The sequence below is a fragment of the Ambystoma mexicanum genome, chromosome 2p (genome assembly GCF_040938575.1).
Source record: "Ambystoma mexicanum isolate Mex_15411 chromosome 2p, UKY_AmexF1_1, whole genome shotgun sequence".
Lineage (NCBI taxonomy): Eukaryota > Metazoa > Chordata > Amphibia > Caudata > Ambystomatidae > Ambystoma > Ambystoma mexicanum.
In genome coordinates, this window is record NC_090923.1 from 1,053,341,443 (window position 1) to 1,053,360,081 (window position 18,639).

The 18,639-nt window shown below is 46.6% G+C and overlaps 1 protein-coding gene across 1 annotated transcript in view; it reads left to right on the top strand.

The window, feature by feature from the left end:
• Positions 1 to 18,639, top strand: part of CAPN1 (calpain 1) — a 597,334-nt gene that overhangs the window by 505,543 nt on the left and 73,152 nt on the right. The window contains exons 14-17 of the mRNA XM_069644966.1: positions 3,011 to 3,050; positions 8,173 to 8,238; positions 8,687 to 8,744; positions 9,272 to 9,336. Of these exons, the coding sequence (XP_069501067.1) occupies positions 3,011 to 3,050; positions 8,173 to 8,238; positions 8,687 to 8,744; positions 9,272 to 9,336 (229 nt within the window). The remainder of the gene's footprint in view (positions 1 to 3,010; positions 3,051 to 8,172; positions 8,239 to 8,686; positions 8,745 to 9,271; positions 9,337 to 18,639) is intronic.

The following is an 18,639-nucleotide window of genomic DNA, read 5'->3' on the forward strand; positions in this document are numbered from 1 at the left end:
TCCACCTCAACGAGCCCTTGGTGTTGCCAGTTTTCTTCCCGTCTCCTTCGTCGCCGGCTGAGAGGACTCTGCACCCGCTGGATGTAGCTATAGCGCTGAAGTTCTACGTGGACCGCACGAAGAGTTTTCGGAAGACATCACAGCTGTTTGAACTTTGGACCTGTGAATCAAGGGAAGGCTCTCTCGAAGACTTCCATTTCCAGATGGCTCTCCGGCTGCATCATGCACTGTCACCGGTTGGCAAACCGACCGTTGCCAGGCTGTCCGAGGGCCCATTCGACCAGAGCGATCGCTGCTAATACGGCGTTCCTGTCTGGTGTGCCCCTGCTCGACATCTGCAGGGCTGCTACGTGGAGGTCGACGCAAACCTTCACGAGATTCTACTGCGTCGACCGGGATTCCAGGGAGGAGTCCAGAGTCGGCCAGGCAGTGCTGCGCAACCTGTTCGCCTAAGGTGAGCCTGGTGAGGAGGTAAGAGTTGCTTAATGTTGAGTTGTTGTATTGCTTGATGTCGAGCCTTTTGCCACCTCCCGTGGTTGTGCATGTGTATACTGCTATGCATTCTTATATTCATGAGCATGTGAATCCATGCCAGACCCCATGCTGGAGAAGGAACAAGTTACTTACCTGTAACTGTTGTTTTCCAGCATGGGTCTGGCGTGGATTCACATGCGAACCCTCCCGCCTACCCCTCTGCGGCTCTTCACTTGGTCATACTGCCACTTCACGTGCTACCAAATCTGAGGATGGCTGCCAGGGGCGGGGCTTAGGGAGAGGGCAGTCATTGGCTGGGGGCAGTATGACCCAGAGACCAGTGATTGGTTACTACTGAGAAAGACAGATCAGAAACGAAACTGATACTGATTTTTTTCTATACCGAGGATTCCCGGCCTGACGACAGGGAATATTCATGAGCATGTGAATCCATGCCAGACCCATGCTGGAGAACAACAGTTACAGGTAAGTAACTTGTTCCGTCCTCTCCCGGAGGAGCAGGAAGATCCTGTTACCGGAAACAAGTTTATCAGGTGAGGAGGACGAGGGGGATTTCGAGACCGAGTCCACCGACACTGAGGAAGGAAATTCTGATGGCGACAGAGGAACTCTGAAGAGGACTCCTTCCCTTTGACTGGTGGCAACAACCAGTTCCAAGACGAACTTTGATTTGAGCCATCTCTTGAGGTCCTGTGAGTTTCCAGAGCTGCGAAACACCAATCCTAGGAGACCTGCTGTCCATTTAGAGTGCATCAACCTGGAAAGGCGAAACTCGTACTCCTCTTCTTTGAGCACTCAAGGACGCTTCAGAGATCCGGTCCAACTCATCCAGACCTCCTCAGCAGAGTGTGGGACTGTGAGAAGTGAAGATTAACCAGGCAAATCGCGTCGTTGTTTGGTGCTGAAGAAAAGGCGCCCAAACCACAGTGACGAGAGAAGTTGTTGAAAGCTGTGCCAGAGGTCCTCCCTCGAGACTGCTGCCGAGAGATCCCATCCATTGTCCTGCCTTTCGCCATCAGACCAAGGAATCCAGAGGTCAGTTCGAGCGCTGCCACATCGAGGAGAATCCAGCCAGTCTTTTCTTGTAACTTGAGGTACTGTGGGGAAAAAGGTATTGCTTACCTTGATCCATGAAGTCGCTCTAGAGCGTTGGAGTGCACGTAGAGGTGTCTAGGGTACCCCCAACCCCTCTTATTATTTTGACAATAAAAGTACTATTTAAAATCTCAAACCTAATACTGTGTCCAAGTCTTATTCTTGACCACTTATACCTGCATCACAGAAGTCTTCATCTTTTCTCCTGGGTGTTGAGCTGTAAGGTGCCTTGAACTAAGATTCAAGTACTGCGGCCAGTAGCCTGCTCTGGTTGAAAGGGGTTGGGCAAGGGGGCGTGGGGGAGGTGAGAACCCCTCCAAGCTTGGGGGTGGGAGGCCTACCAGGAAGAAGTATGGAGCCAGTCCTAACCACTAGGTGGACGGTGGCAGTTGAACCTTCTGCCGGCATCCCGCGCCAGAAGAGAAGGAGAATACTGGTAGTTTGCTGCAACCGACAGTCGCACACTGCTTCCCAGAGCCGGAAGACCGACACTGCCAGCCTCACCCTAGATCATCAGGAACTAAAAAGGTGGCCACAAGTCCCACCAACCATGGACCTTACCTTTGGGGGGGGGGGAGAACAAAGCTCCCAAACACAAACTTGAACATTCAGCTTTTTGAGCTGCCATTGTGTTTCACGGCGCAAACACGCTGCAGAAGTGGGCGGGGCTTAGCCCTCTATTTGTAACATGCAACACAGCCCGGGTGGGGAATACCAGGCCAGATTGCCAGGTTTAGAGGGCCAATCTAGAAAGAGGGGATGGATATAAAAGGGTTTACCGGAAGTAGGGGTTGTTGGGTGAGAGGAGGTGGAGGACCAAGAGGCCAGCAGGAGGACGAAAGGAGTAGTGGATTGTGACAGCAAATGTCCTCTAATAGAAGCCCTTAAAGACAGGTGCAGATGTGCTGTAGGTCCTCTATCACCAAATCTAAAAGCAAGGTGTGACTGAGTGGTAAACATTACAGTGCTGATCAAATGCTACCTAAAGCAGGAAAAGGTCTGGAGACTTGCTTTTGAAAAGGTTTCCCATCTGTGTTCAATAGAAGCTAACACTGACTTTGAATTTTAATATGAGATCTAACATCCTCTGTAAACCTTTTTTTCATTCTCTTCTGGTAATGTTTGGTGCAGACTGTGCCCACTGTATCCTTTACTATGCTATGTATGTTTTGAGTGGATTTTGTTTCACAAACATGTTTTCCTTACAAATGTTGTATTGTGTTCTTACATTGTCCTGCTTCTTTTCACGTTGAGTATTGTTGCTCATTGTCTCGTGTGACAAAACTGGTATCGTTTACGTGTCCCACCATAATTCGAGATAAAAAAACAAAATGTCTAATTCTCCTTTTGATCTTTGACGGCGACCAAGTCACCTTAGTCCTTCAGTGTGATGTAACATGTTGTGTACCTTACTTTACAGGGTGATGGACGATGAGATTTCAGCAGATCTCCCAGATGAGGTAAGAACCAGCAGGTTTTTCCCTTCCCCTTGGTCTCCCCGTTACTGCAGGTCTTTTGGAAAATGGAGTGGATGACTGTGTTTGGTATTGTAGAAACTTTTGACAATGGGCTGAGCAGGGTTTTAAGGATTGAGGCTTGATGTCTGCATAGGCTGGCTGGTAAATTTCCAAGAGGCAGCTGTGAAGATAATGTAGTTCATTCACTGTTTTATGGGCATCTCTTACTTTTTTCCTTTACTTTCCAATGGATACTTGCTTGTTATTTTATTGTTTTTTAAATGGATGTCTGCATTGCAGTTTTTGACCTTCATGCCTGTGGTGCTTGGTCATCCCATAGCCATCAGATGAGCAGCTGTATCCCAGTGTTTTGGTCTTCAGAGGAATATTTGTATTTATGTGGTATTAGGGAGGACATTTCTACCAGAAAGGCCTTACACAGAAAGCAATACAGATAGCAGAGGGCTGCCCCAAGCAGGGCACCTTTACAGGTTCTAGTGTTTGGATGGTTGATAGCAAGGCAAATGGTGAGCAGATAGTGCAAAGGAATATAGATAGGGGATGTATTTACCCGGGATTATATATTTTGAGCCTTGGGGCAGTATTTACCTGGTGCTTTCTCCATTAGTACATGTAGAACACTTCGGGTTCACATGGGGAGTGACTCATTGGTGGTTGAGGATGCCATGTTGCTTGCCAGTTAGTGATGTTGAGCTTGATCTCAAACAGTTGGATTAATTTTATGGCTTTTTGGCAGGGGGAGAGCATAACAATGGAGGGGGCTTGCCGTAAGGATCAGAAGCGGGCACAGAAGGGGCATGGTCAGATAGGAAGTAGTACTAATAAAACATTTGAGCACAGGCATATACCAGAGGAACCATAGTGCTGAAACAAAACTGAACAGTATGGAATGGAATCCGTATAATTGTGCAGGAAAAAAGGGGAGATTTGTTTGAATTCCGGCTGTATGAAAATTTCGAACAAGTCCCCCATTCAGTGGCATTATGATGAACAAGGGCTGCGGGTTGTCCCACGCACCCTTGTTCACTATGTCAGCGGAGGTTGTGGGGGTGTACCCTGCACCCGTAGGAATAAAGTTATGAAAAAAGAAAAGAGGACAGTGCGGCACCGATTCCCATGCACGCAAGTCAAGGGAACCGGCGTCGCAGAGGGATGCAGGAGACGGCGGCACACATGTGTCGCACAGGTAAATAAGGGGGTTGGGGGTAAGCGGGTTGTCAGAAATGTCCGGGGGAGAGAAAAGCAAGTTATTTTCAGTAAAATTACGTTTGATTTTTTTTTTTTCTCCTGACATTTTGGATTCGATTAATTCATGGTAATCCGTATGGAACAGAATACTTGACAAACAATGCATTAATAGAACAATCCCAAGAAACCACTAAATTGCAAAGAAAAACTATAGAAAAAAAACTAAGTTGCTTGACTAGTGAATAGATAACATTTCAGAGTAAGCTTTAAACCATTCTGATTTGGAGATTCTAATATCTAAAGAATGAGCATTCCAAAGAAGACGTCCCTGTACTTTTAAGTGATTTACGCCCAAAACGTTTGTTCTGGAGCCTGAACCTTTAGGCGAACTGCCGAAATGAACTATAAAGTTCGGCCAGGGTGGCTCCCCTTCATGCAGTCCAGGCAAAATAGAATGGGGCAGCCCCATGAAGCCTCTTTCAAATTAAAACAAGAAATCAAAGTTGGATTACGTCATCCATTTTCACCAGGCCAGAACGGCCAGGGAAAAATATCATATTTCCTTGAATGGAAAGTTGTCTGGATTGCACAATTCTGCACCTCTTGATATTTTGATAATGATTTTTTACAGATACCCAGATAAATAGACATGCAATATTGCAATCTGCACATTAGTTGCCTGGACAAGCAAAGTGGTGGTGCTTTATATATATATTTCCAAGGGCAGATCCTTCTAATGTTAGGAAGATAGTAATGAGCTACCTTGGCTACTGCAGAGAGGAAGATCTCAGAGTTTGACGGAGGGAGTAGAGCAGGATGGAGTAGAGCAGGATGGAGTTAGCAATGTAGTGGGGGGGTCAAGGCTGTAAATTAATTTAGAAGAGAAGTAGCAACTTGACGACGGAGTGAATTTCCATAGGAAGCCATCGGTCATGATGGCGGTGCACTGAGGTGGAAGAGGATTTAGTGGAGTGATGCAGCAAAGTTGAGAACTTTCTTCGGGAGGAAAAGCGTACAGGTGAAGGCCTAGGAGTAGAGCATAAAAGTAGTGCAGTTTTCGAATTTAAGACCGGTGTTGAAGAGCAACACAAGGTTGCAAGCCAGAGGTGATGGAGTGAGAAGATCTAGAGGATGGGAGAGTGGGGTTAGCATTGGAGGCCTGGAGAAAGAGGGCTTCCCTCTTGGAGTAGTTTCATATCAGGTAGCGTATAATGCTGGATGGTGGAGAGGCAGTTGGGGAGGTGTTCATTAATGTCTGGGGTTAAGGAGAGAAAGAAACACTTGTGTATGAGCGTGGTATAAATTAAATATCATATCATAAAGGAGACGTTGTTCTTGGTGTTGTCAGCAAAGATATGGTAGTGAAAGACAAAGGATGAGATGAGTTTGCCCCGGGAGGAGGTGTAGAGGGTGAAGAGGCGTTGCTCTAGGACTGATCCTTGAGGGAGGGGTGAGGGGAAGAAGGTGCTGGAGTTGTTGGAGAGATAGGAGACCATCCCATTGAGTATGGTGTCCTTAAACTAAAGGGAGTAGAGAGTTTGACAGATGAAGGGATGGTCCTTCGTGTCAAAGGTAGGAAATAGATCAAGTAGAATGAGGATAGCTGCCGAACAGAGGTCAGAAAGCTGGATACCTGGCTGAGAGCAGTTTCACTGGCGGGTTTACTCCAAATTTCATAGTGCAGGTACCTTGATGTAGACCGCGATGTGTAGGTTTTGGAGATGGTGGCAAAACAGTATTCTTGATGGTGGTTGCTGCATCACTGTTGTACTGGAGAAGCCTGCCTGCCTTAACATTTAGCATGGGTGGTGTTTCCTCCTGTTGATTCAAGTCCATGGTGTACAAGGATTACCCATTTACTTTGCTTTCTATGCAAGCCTGCAACGCTAGTACCTTTATCAACTTGTTGTCAGCAGATTGACACATGCATCTATCTGCTGCCACTTGAGGATGTGGTTTAAAGAGAACTCGCTCAAGGATTTTGAGGTGGTGGGCAGGAAGAGAAACTGGTCTTTGGAAAGAGGGTTTGTTCGGAGCTGAATGGAAGGGCTATTTTATAGCTGGTCGTGGTTCTACAGATTGAAAAGGAGGGATTAAAAAGGGAGAAGATGCAAGATGGGGTGACTTTGCAATTTCTTTGATTTTATGCAATGCGAAGGGGTCACAAAACATGCAGAATGGGTTACCTGAGCAGAGGATAGGTATGAGCTCATTAGAGGTAGTGGGATAGATAAGAGATGGCGGGCTGGAGGGAGGTGGATAGTAGAAGGGAGTGGGTGTGAGTGATTGAAGGGTGGTCCTTATGTATTTTAGAGGAAGCCAGCAGAGAGTGAGGAGGATCTGGAGTGTTTATTACCGGGGATAGTTTGGTCTGGAAGTTCATGGACAAATTGTGGTGTTTACGAATATAAGATCTATGTACATTTGTGAATCATGAGCAGTGTCTAGGTCAAGGAAGAGAGTCTTTGTGAGAATTAAGAGAAATGGACGCATGGTTATCCTCAGCTTGTTGCATGGTTGTTGAGATCATGGTTCATATCATGGTTGAGGTAATGAGGGGGTGAAGAAGCGGGACTGCTTATGATAGTTGAAGGAAGTAGCTATTGCATTATTGAACTCTGTTGAGGGGTGTTTGGTAGAGTAAGCATGTGGAGGAGAGAAACCATGAAGGGGAGGTCCTGTCCTTGTCAAAATAGTTCCATGGAGTTGGATTTTAAATTCTTTGATGTTGCAGTAGAGGGGGAAGTTTGGAGTGGGGGATAGTGATTGTGAAGTGGATGAGTTATGTTATTGATGAGTTTTATTAAGCACAACAGTCACCCAAGTGAGTATCTCCATGCTGTTCAGTATTTAATAAATAGACCTTAGAAAAGGAAAGGATGAGTGAGGAATCGGACGGTGAGGGGTCAACGAAATGGCAGAGGAGTGAAGAGAGGAGGATAGGAAGATGAGTTCCAGGGAGTTGCCATGGTTATGAGTAGGAAGGTTATGTAGGTTGACCAGATTGTGGTTGGTGCAAATGGAGTGGAGATATAGTTGATGGGCTTTGGTGACATAGGAGAGTTTCAAGTCACCCATTAGGACTGTGAGCTGGAGAGATTAAAGTACTAGGTCAATATTATAGAAGAAGAGATTGAGTTTGCCATGTGGGTGGTAAAGGTTAAGTGAGAAGTGTGGGAGCAAGAAGTTGGACGATGTTTGCAGGGAGTAAAGTCAGAGAGGAGAGGATTCAATGTGTCCTTGCTGATCGTCAGGCCAAGACAACCACCTTTATATCATAGTTTTGGATAGTGGGAGAAGGTAGCAAAATCTGTGTGGCTATCAGCCAGCGTAGCAGTCTCCAGAAGGGGAAATCTACTTTTCAGTCTACTTTTTTATTTGAAATGGGGGGATGGGGGGGTTCCCCCCCTAAACCCCCCTCTTCTTTTTTTTTTTTACCTTTTTTTTTTTACATGCGGAACCCAAAAAATTTTTTTTTAAAAAAAACATTCCACTTTTTTTTTTCGACATTATTGTTTCACATTTTTTGTAATTCGACATTATTTATTCGATTTTATGACTGCACGCATATTTGTCCATTAGTCTTAAGAGATGTCTGCTTGCTAATGTGTTTGGCCTTTAGATCATTGTTTATTTGGCTTTAATGTAGCCATTAGATTTCCATTTGGTAGTCTCTGGTCATACTTTTGCTTGCTGAACCCTTAGCATTCAGATGAAGGCTTGTTTTGCTTTTCCTTGGCTTTTGGATGAATGACTGCTTAGCAGGCACTTGGCCTTCAGATGAATGCATGTTTCCTTCTCCATCTTTTCCAAGCGGCTCAATCGCATGAGGCTCCCCTAGAGCTGCGTATATCCGGAATTGTGAAGATCAATAAATTCACTGATCAAGCTGATGGCTGCCTTTATTTCCATGTAGGTGGTGCTTTCAGAGGAGGAGATTGATGCCAGCTTCAAGAATCTTTTCCGACAGCTGGCTGGTCCTGTAAGTTGATTCTTCTTCATGCGGCAGAGTTTGGGTCACATACTCAGTCCCAGGGATTCCTTCATCAAACGTGATCCATAATAGTTACAGACCACTTACCAGGAGAAGTTGACACCTAATTGCTTTCACTACTTTTCTCCAATCCTTGCCCATGCCCCACCCAAGATACACTTCACAAATTATTTCAGTGTTGTAGTGCAGAAGTAATTTCTACCCTCCTTTTACACCATTTATAGTTACTGTGTTGAGGCTGACTCTGACTCTAATATGCTTGTGGAGAAGTACAGCTGTGGTGTTCAAGCAGACGCCTAGAAACTGAGAGCTAAAACAGTCAATTTTACTAACTGTTCCTGTTGTCATGCCTATTCCTGATTGCAAGGTCTTGCTTGGTTTCCAGTTTTACTGAAATGCTTGGGTGCTTTATCTGTTTGTTGCTCTCCTTGTACAGGACATGCAAGTCAGTGTAAAGGAACTTCAAACCATCCTCAACAAGATTGTTGGAAAACGTAAGTTTTGTTCCATTTATATACGTTGGAGCTCAGACACTTTTCTTGGCTTTGCAGGCAAGAGTTGGGACCCTCGCCCTATCTTTGCAGACTGAAGCTGTGATACTTCCCATTTCTCAGCACAGTGGCTCTCAACAGTGCAGCTTAGATACTATCCTTGAGGAAAGATTCTGGAGCTACAAACATGTTCCTGGCTGAGCAGGCCAGAGTTGTGTCCCTATAATGGTCTCCTCAGAGTGGCCCCCTGCCCCTGTTCTTGCCCCTATCTGTGCTCAATTCTGCTGGCTGGAGCTGTGACCCTTTCTGGTTTTGCTGCTCGAGCCTTTCCTGATCCTTGGTTTTGCCGGCAGCGTGTAGGTCCTTCTTCCTAGTTGCACAGGAGGGCCGCTGTGAACTGATCCCTGGCTTTGCATGCTGGAGCTTTGACACTCAACTTATCCAATAGATTGCCCACCCTGTATGGTTCGTTTTGCGATGGACTGATACTTCAAATTGTACAACCACATTTCCTTTCCATTTAATTGCAGACAAAGACCTCCGGACAAAAGGCTTCAGCATGGAGTCTTGTCGCAGCATGGTGAACCTCATGGATGTATCCTTCACAATGGTGCCTTTCTCACCTTCTACTGGGCAGCAATGTCCGCACGTCTACATGGGCACCAGTGGGTGTGCATCACACATGTTTGAGTTGTGTACTTGTGACCGTCTGACCACACAAAATCACAGTTCACTGTTTTTTCCATCTTTCCTATGTGGGCTGTGCAAAGTCTTCAATCTGTTACTATTAAGGTGTTCGCACGGGGTCTCATGTTTAGGCATCTACTTTTCTGCATTTTATAATGTAGAATTCAGAGCTTCATATAAGGTCACATTTCTAGGTTTCCTCTGCTACAGAGCCATACCATAGGGACCTGAATCACTAGTACCTTCTCTGGTACAGCTCAAGAGATAGCTTGTTTCTTTTTAGTCATTTCTTTTTAAAATTGGTGTCTTAATTACTATGGCAATCGTCATTCTCTAGTGATGCTCATTGCACAGTAGGTTTCATACGCCTCGATGCCTCTGGGCTGTAGGTGCGCTATACAAATAAATAAATAAATAAATATGGTGTGAATGAATATAATTTGAGTAAAGCTATGGGAGGGTCCACTGCGCAGTTGTGTCTGACATTAGCAGGAAGTTGGTTAGTAAGAGTGTAAATCTGAGGACTCAGTTGCAGCCAAGAGGCAAAAACAAGGGTACAAAATAGAAAGCTTTACTAAAAAATGGTTCAACGGAGGCTGCCATAAGGTCTTATTAAGGCACAAAGGGGCGAGCCTCCTGGTGTGATCCAGGTTGGCCGTAGAGACCCCACTACAAGGAAAAGTGTATGAAAAGCATTGGGGTGGCCACAAGGTGGGAGAGTGATCCAGGTTGGCCGCAGAGACCTGTAAGGAAAGCATGGTATCCAACTGTAAGACACACATGTGATCACAGTTCAAGGATGTTTATTGAACTTCAATTGGGTTTAAGAAACGCCTATCTAATCATAAATCTAAAGATGAGAGCAAGCTATGACAATCAAATAACGCATCCTAGTCGAGTCTGTCAAAATAAAAGGGCCTACACTAAACCTATTGTCAATCCTTACTTCAAAATACCAATAGTGTGGGAAGCAATGTTATGCAAAAGAAAAGTGTTCAAGAAATGATGTGTCAGGATATTAAAGCCGTTGGCTTCCCTTCCCCACATTTTTAGCATGGGACAAGGCAGCACACTCAAGTTTAGCACACTCTCTGGCTTCTCTAGTACGAGGATGCAGTTCAGAACCTCAACATCAGGGCCTTGTGTGCCAAAGTCTCTTTGCCATTCAAAGTCTCTCATTTTAGAGGGCCTGATGCAACACGGAAAACATTAATTTCTTTTCTTCTTAGGATTTTACATATACTACTTCTTGGGTATTTTGTATTTGTATTTGTTTTATTTGTAACGCGCACCATCGAGCCTGGAGGCATCAGGGCGCAACTTGTGCAGAGTTACATACAGAGCATATATACAAACAGAATGTACATACATAATCAAGGGTATATCAATATACATAATTTACAAAGTAAATATTTTACATGAGGCATAGAGACAAAAATGTGCAGCAGGCAAGAAAAGTGGGCTGATGCTAGTAGGGCTGTGGTGTGCAGAGCATGTTTCAGTGCTGATTGAAGAGCCATGATTTCGTTTTGGACTTGAATGCGTTAAAAGACTTTTCAGATCTGATGGAGATGGGGAGGGCATTCCAAAGCTTGGAGGCAAGGACAGGGAAGCGTGTGCCCCCTGCTTTTTGAAGATTGAACCTAGTGATCGATAAAAAGTAGGTCTGGGCGGTTCTTTGAGGTTGGATAGGCGCATGGCGGGATAGCCGACTGCAGAGGTACAGGGGGCCTTGTTGGCCAAGCATTTGTACGTGAGGGCGAGTGATTTCAGTGTAAGTCTCTGTTTGACGGGTAGCCACTGTAGATTGGTTCTGGATTCAGAGATGTGGTGGTTTCGAGGGATATTTAAGGCACCTCTGATAGCGTTGTTCTGAGTGATTTGTAGTTTATTCAGGTTCTCTTGGCTAGTTCCTAAGTAGAGGGCGCTACCATAGTCAATTTTAGACACGGGGGTTCTGGCTAGTGTGACACTATTCGGAGTAGTCAGAAATGGCCTGCAGGCTGCGATGAGTTTGCAGGTGTATGCAGAGGCTGATCTGACTGCATTTGTTTGTCGAGATAAGGATAGAGTGGCATCAAGGTAAAAGCCTAAGGTTTTTGTGTCTTTCGAAACTTGGATGGTACTGTCATCAATGATAAACGACTGGTAGGATGGCTCAAGTTTGCTAAGGCGTTGCGACATGCCCAGGATGAGGAGCTCAGTCTTGTCGTCATTGAGGCATAGCTGGTGTTGGGCCATCCAGGCTTGGATGACCAGGTAGACGTCATTCAGGGCCTTGGTGTCAACTAAGGAGTCTCCAGTAATGGGAATGAGCATCTGGGTCTCGTCGGCGTAGTTTGTATAGGAGACACCCAGATAGTCAAGTACATCAAAGAGAGGTTTAATAAAGACATAGAGTGTGGGTGACCCGCAAGAACCCTGAGGGAGGCCACAGTGAATTGGGGAGGGATCTGCAGCTGCAGACTTAGAAAAGACCCGCATAGATCTATTACTCAGAAAGGATTTGATCCAGGCCATGGCTGAAGGAGAGAATTGGGCAGCAGAGTGGAGGTGGCTGCATAAGATTTGGTGATTGACCAGATCGAATGCCGCAGAGAGGTCGAGGAGTAGTAACGTGGCTAGTTTGCCCTTCAGGACTTCTATTTGTGTTTTGAGATCTATTAGAGCCGTCTCGGTCCCGTGTATGTGGCGGAATCCAGATTGTCTAAGGCCTAGAAGATTATTGGATTCCAAGTGCTCTTTGATCTGCAGGTATGCTGCATGGTCTAAGATTTTGAGCAGGAACGGGACAGTGGTTATGGGTCTGAAGTTGGTGGGTATGCTTGGGGTCTAAGGAGGATTTTTTAAGCAATGGGATCACCCATGCGTCCTTAAGGTTGTCAGGGACAATACCTGTTTTAAAGGAGGAGTTGATAAAGGACATAATGAATGGGGCCAAGTCATGGGCAGATTCCTTAACGATGGGAGCGGGGCACGGATCACCTTGGCAGTTGGAAGGTTTGATCCTCAAGATGATGTTTCCACCTCAGCAATAGTGAACAGTGAGAAGGCAAAAGGTTTAGAATTAGGCGAGTCAGGAGAGGGCCCATGCAGGGGCGAGAGGATGATTGTCCGGTTTCAGACTATCTTGTTTGGCTTTAATTTTGGATTGTAGCATAGAGATTTTATTCAGTAGGGCTGACTGAATGTTGGCACACCATTTACTATCTTTAATGCAGGTGTAAGGGGGGTGGATGAAGTTTCAAGCTCTTTTAGGACCTTAGAGTTCCTTAGTGTTCGAGTCCGCTTGCAGGATACAGTTATTAAGGGAGTCTTTTTTTGCAGTGATAATGGCTTGTTTGTAGGTGAGCAATGCAAGGAAGAAGCTGTCTTTATGCACATCAGAAGGGTGACTTTTCCAGCGATTTTCGGCACAGCGTTTAGCTTTCGCGGAGCACTCTTAACTGTGGTGTGAACCAGGAGTTAAGGTGTGCACGTGGTTTAGCCTTCCTGAGTTTGATGGGGGCGAGAGTCTATAGCCGTGAGCATACTACGGTTGTAGATGTCTGCTAGGGCGGTGGGATCATTACAGGAGTCGGTGGCAACATTAAGAGATGGGAGTAGCAGAGGGAGGAGTTTCTCCGTGGTTATGTCCCTTTTATTTCTAGTGGGGAGGGCTGGAGCTATCAGTCGGGACACGGGGGGTGGCTTCAATATTAAAGGTGATGTGGTGGTCGGACCATAAGCAGGGGGTATTGGCAAGGACATTAATATTGCAGTTGGAGCCGGCTAACCAGTCAAGGGTCCTGCCTTTAGTGTGAGTAGGCTCTTGAATGTGCAGGGTGAAACCAAAGTTGGTTAGGGCATTCTCCAGGTCCAGTGCAATGGGATCTTTCGGGTCACCAAGTCCCAGATAGTAGTTGCCTAGGATGATAATTTGAGAGTTTGTTTTAGTGTTGTCGAGGAGGAGGTGCAGGGCCTGGGGACCTGTAGATAAGGTGGAGGGTGGCTGTTTGATAGGGAGTTAGTGAGAGTTTAACTGAAAGTAATTCAGCTGAATCGAGTTTGGAGTTGGTCGACACTCTTAGATCAAGAGTGTTTTTATGGATGATGGCCACGCCACCACCTCTGGCTTGGGCAGTAGTGCGGTCACAACGCGTGATACCGTAGTCAGTTGGTAAGGCAAGGGACAGTGAGGGGCCGGATGCAGAATGTAGCCAAGTTTCAGATATGGCAATAAAGTCAAGGTCTGAGGATGTGATGAGTTCTGCAATGTCTAGTGCGTGCGCTGGAAGAGATCTGGCGTTGATGAGGGCGCCCTTGATGAGAGGAGGATTAGCCTTTGTAGTAGAGGATTTGCTATTAGTGGTTGGAGAGGGGGAGCATGGTGGTGTATGTAGTGTTCGCTTGGAGATGTTACTGCGGGTAGGTCGTATGCGGAATCTAGTACCTAATCTCTTGTTTCTGAGAGATAGAGCACGGTTGATTCGGAGTAGGTTTCCTAGCGAAGTGTTCCAGCCAGAGGGCCTGGTCATTGAGATAAAGGTTGGTGTAGTTATTGAAGTAATGTAGGCCTATGGTGGTGGTCGCGGGGCCCATTGTAGGGATCAAACTAGGCAGAGTCAGGTGGAAGGGGCTTAGGTGAATCAGGGTGTCAAACAGCTGATTGATTACCAGCTGTGGGGGAGGTGTGAGTATCTGAGTGGCAATGGCTGCCTGAAAGGGCAGTACGTGGTACAATATAAGGAGCGCCCTAAAGAGCATGGTGGTAGTGCGCGACACCTAGGTCCAAGATAAGTCACACCGGGCGGCGGAAGAGGTAGAGGGAGCACACTGACGCTTAATCACTGTAAATACAACCATGAACACAGGCTAAGAATGCTGTGAATGCGATCATGAACACAGGTAATAGGCCACCTAAATTCGAGATAAGTAATATAGGCTAAAATCACTATAAAAGCAACCATGAACACAGGCTAAGATGCTGTTAATGCGACTATGAACACAGGTAATAGGCCACCTTAATTCGAAATAAGCAATATAAGATAAAATCACTATAAATGCAACCATGAACATAGGCTGAAAATGCTGTAAATGCGACATTTAGGCAAATAATGGGTCACCTAAATTGCAGACAGGATTTAGGGCACAGGGCTAGGACAGGCAACTACCGAGATACTTGAATGATATATCCTAATATGAGGCATAGGGTCATAAAATACAGGAAAATTCGATATTGTCAAGTACATGTCGACAAGCGCAGTGTAAGCAATATGTGATATAAGCAGGCATATACGTTGTGACACAGTGGTTTACACATAGAGAGGTGGATAAAAATTAATTACCGGACATGGCGCGAGCAGCAGTGTCCAGGTACAATAGCTTAATGTCTCGGTACAATGTTATGGCTGGGTGCTGTGTAAGAGCACGGGCCAGAGGACAGTACATAGGAAAGACGGGGATAGAAAAGGTAATGGCGTAGTCTAAGGCTAGTTACCTTGGTTTTGTGGGTCTAGATGAGCAGGATCGAATGCGGGTGCTGACGGGGGCAGGTCGTCTGGAAGCAGGCAGCACTAGAATCTGGAATGCATGCGCAGAGCCTGTGAACGAGGACCATGGCTGCCGAGGGATAATATCTTGGAAGTAGCTAATGCCAGCTGAATAGCAGTGAACCAGGGAGATTCCTGCTTAGTCAGAGAGAAACGGTATGGCGCAAACATGCGCAGAACAGGGGCAAAACAGGGCCTTAAAATGGCCTTGCAGTGGCCGCCGGCTATTCCGCCTGCCGGCGGACGTTGTTGTTTAAATGCGGCTCGTAACTTAGCAACCAGAAGAAGCTAAGCCTCGTTCTGGTGCCGCATCGCGCCCGCCATTTTGATTTTCGGATCGATGTCGGCGCGGTGCGGTGCCGGCACAAATGGGGGGGCTGGGCTGTCGTAGATGCGAAGTGGGCAGATGGGGGTGCCCAGGCAGGGCTGCTGGGCTCACCTCCAGCCTGGGAGGGATGGGCCGTTGCGGATGATCCTTCTGGGTCCCTGCTGCACTGCTGCAGGAGATTAGGGAGCGTGGGGCAGCTGCTGGTGGGGGCACCTGCCCGAGCCACCTCTGGGAAACATCTAACCCCAATTGGGGCAAAACAGGGCTTTAAAATGGCTTTGCAGTGGCCGCTGGCTATTCCGCCTGCCGGCGGACGTTGTTGTTTAAATGCGGCTCATAACTTAGCAACCAGAAGAAGCTAAGCCTCGTTCTGGTGCCGCATCGCGCCCGAGATTTTGATTTTCGGATTGATGTCTGCGCGGTGCGGTGCCAGCCCAAATGGTGGGCTGGGCTGTCGTAGATGCAAAGTGGGCATATGGGGGGGGGGCCCAGGCAGGGCTGCTGGGCTCACCTCCAGCCTGGGAGGGATGGGCAGTTGCGGATGATCCTTCTGGGTTGCTGCTGCGCTGCTGCAGGAGATTAGGGAGCGTGGGACAGCTGCTGGTGGGGGCTCCTGCCCGTGCCACCTCTGGGGTAGATCTGGGGGTGATTTACTGTACACTCCGGGTCCCCCTATGCCGGGCTCAGACCCACTTTAACACAAAACCTTCAATCGGTCTCCCTCCGCTGGACTCGGACCAAATTTTTCTACTTTTGCAAACTTTCTCTACTTCATCAAAATCGAACCTTTGACTGTGTCTGGGATTTTGCTTGACCCGTCGCAGGACCACTGATTCACAATTAATCGTTCTCTTCTTCATATAACCTTTTTTTCACTTTCATTTTTGCCACTTCTCAGCTGAATACCTTAGAGACCTTTGATTGAGCACCCACGCGGCGCCGGACCACTCTGTCAAAGGTATTGTATCTTGCTTTTCAAGTTCAGTCACTCATTAGCAGGTCAACTTATATTGCGTCTCTTATCGCACGCGTTTTAACAATGTTCGTTCCAACGCTCATCATACAATGTTGCTGCTTGAAACCTTGGCTTCAACATAGATCGGTCTTGTATCAGTCTCCCCAACTCACTGACTGTGTTGACTTCACTGACGTTGCTTTGTTCTTGGAGCCAAGGACGGTACCACAGCGGCTGGTGCTTCTCCCCGCCTTGATTGTTGATGCGGGAGGGCTCCGGGTATCTCTGACGCACAATGCAGGATTCTTCATTCTGGTTTCCTGGTCTAACGCTTTCTATTCTCAAGGTTTCTGGAAAGTAACGGTGCCTTGTCGAAAAGGTCAAGGGAACTTCCTTCCTTGCGATCTCCTTCTGTTTTGCCGTCTTTCTTCTCTTGATCAGCTGCCATCTCAATACTGCTGTTTCCTTGTGTGCTTTGCCTCGCTCAGAGTGTGCTCTTGTGCCCCTGCCTTTTATCCGTGTGGGGAAGGTTAATGGAAGTCAGGTGTGTGACTTCGCCTGACCATTGTATTGGGACATGTCAGGTATACTGCTTGTGTGTTAGTCTGTTTTCTCTGATAGTGGACTGTCCGTGTGAAAGTGTTCTTGTTGTGAAAAGGGGGGGTAGAGTTCCTAAATATCCTACCTGGTAGGGTGGGGTAAAGGTGTTACCGGGAAGGGGACACCGGGTCTCAACATCCGATGTCCCAATCCCACTCCCCGAAGACCCCTCACCCAGGTGATCCACCCGCACTGGTCCACCCCCAGGAACTGGATCCAAAAGCGAATGCTGTGTCCTGGCCACCTGGATGACAGATCCCCGGGGACTAGTGGGTGAGACACCTTCTGGCTTCTCACAGACCCCACTACAAGAATTGATAACTCCAGGTTGTGCAACCTATAATGGGTGTACCGTGCGGTCTGACAACTGCGCCACGACCAGGGGGCTCCGTTGAAAGGTAAAAGGAACTTGGTTGAAAATGGGGAAGGGAACGCTGAAAGCAAATGGACCTGTCTTGCAGAACTGAACTTTTATGTTAAAGAAACCACTAAATCAGAAGGGGTCCGAGCCTTAGCGAGGGAAGCCTGAGAGGCTCATTAAGGAAAAGTGAACCAGAAGGCTTTTAGGTTCAAGGAAAGAGAACCCATAGAAGCCTAACGAACTTACAAGGAAAGTAGGTACGGTGAACATTTTGCCCAGTGAATATCAAGAAACCCTCAGAACTTTGTGATCCTGCGTGCCTTGAACTTGGGTAAGGGAGCTGCAGAAAGGCTCCATTATCACATTCTTTGCTTTGAACACTGATGAGTTGGCCAAACCCCATATACCCATTTCCCTATAGAAGTGACGGCAAGCGTAGGTTTTGACACACAGTATATTTCTTTGGACTGACTGATTTCGACGTTCCCTTAGTTTTGCTTTCCAATGGGGAACATTCCCACCTTAGAGTTAGGGCAAGTTGGGCATTCTACCACCTTGACCATTGAGAATAAAGGTTTTCAACGTGTTTCATTTGTCTGTCTCATCTCTTGATACCATGCCTGTCTCACACTTTCCCCACTTAAATCTTCAATGGGGAAAGATTAATCAACAACTGCTTATTGTATAAGTCTTTTAACTTTCAACAAGGGGTTCAAAACGTCCTCCAAGGATACAGTACACATTGACAATGTCTCTCACGCTGATTTATTTGCCATAGGCAATGCAGGTTACATTGCCTTCTCCCTTGATGATTTCTAGGAGTGTTTTCATCCTGCAATCTTTGGTTTCCTTCTACACCACCAAATAGCTGTTGGTAATATAGTTTACAATGTCTCCTTTTTGGGTATCCCTTATTAGGATAGTTGTATCCCCTTTCATTTGTAACAGCCTTTATTTGGCTTAGGCAATGCTGGTTATAATCCTCTCCTACAGGTAATCTCCCTTTTTATAGATTACATTCATGGTGTTCCCTTTTTTACTTTGGCAATGATGGTTACAATATTCTTCGTATTGATCTCTTAACATGAGAGTTGTGCCCAAAAGGCTTTAATTCTCCCGTTCGCTATTCAAAAACGTAACTTTGATTCAGCGGTCTAAATCGTAGCGCTTCATGGTCCCCTCCAGTAGGCCAACTCACCAGTATGTCTTGGCGTCTCCATTGGACTTGCTGTTTCTGCTTTTTCCCACCTCGGGACCTCGCCGACATTTGACAGCTTCCGGAAGTTTCTCTCCTCCCGCGCTGGCTGTCAGTGGAGCACTCGCTGCTCCGAACACGCTATGGTGAGAATGTTTCACCGGAGTGAAAGTCCAGACTGGGAGAGCTTTTCTCTCCTCTGAGACAGCCGGTCTTCCCACCACTTCCCGCTGCGCATACT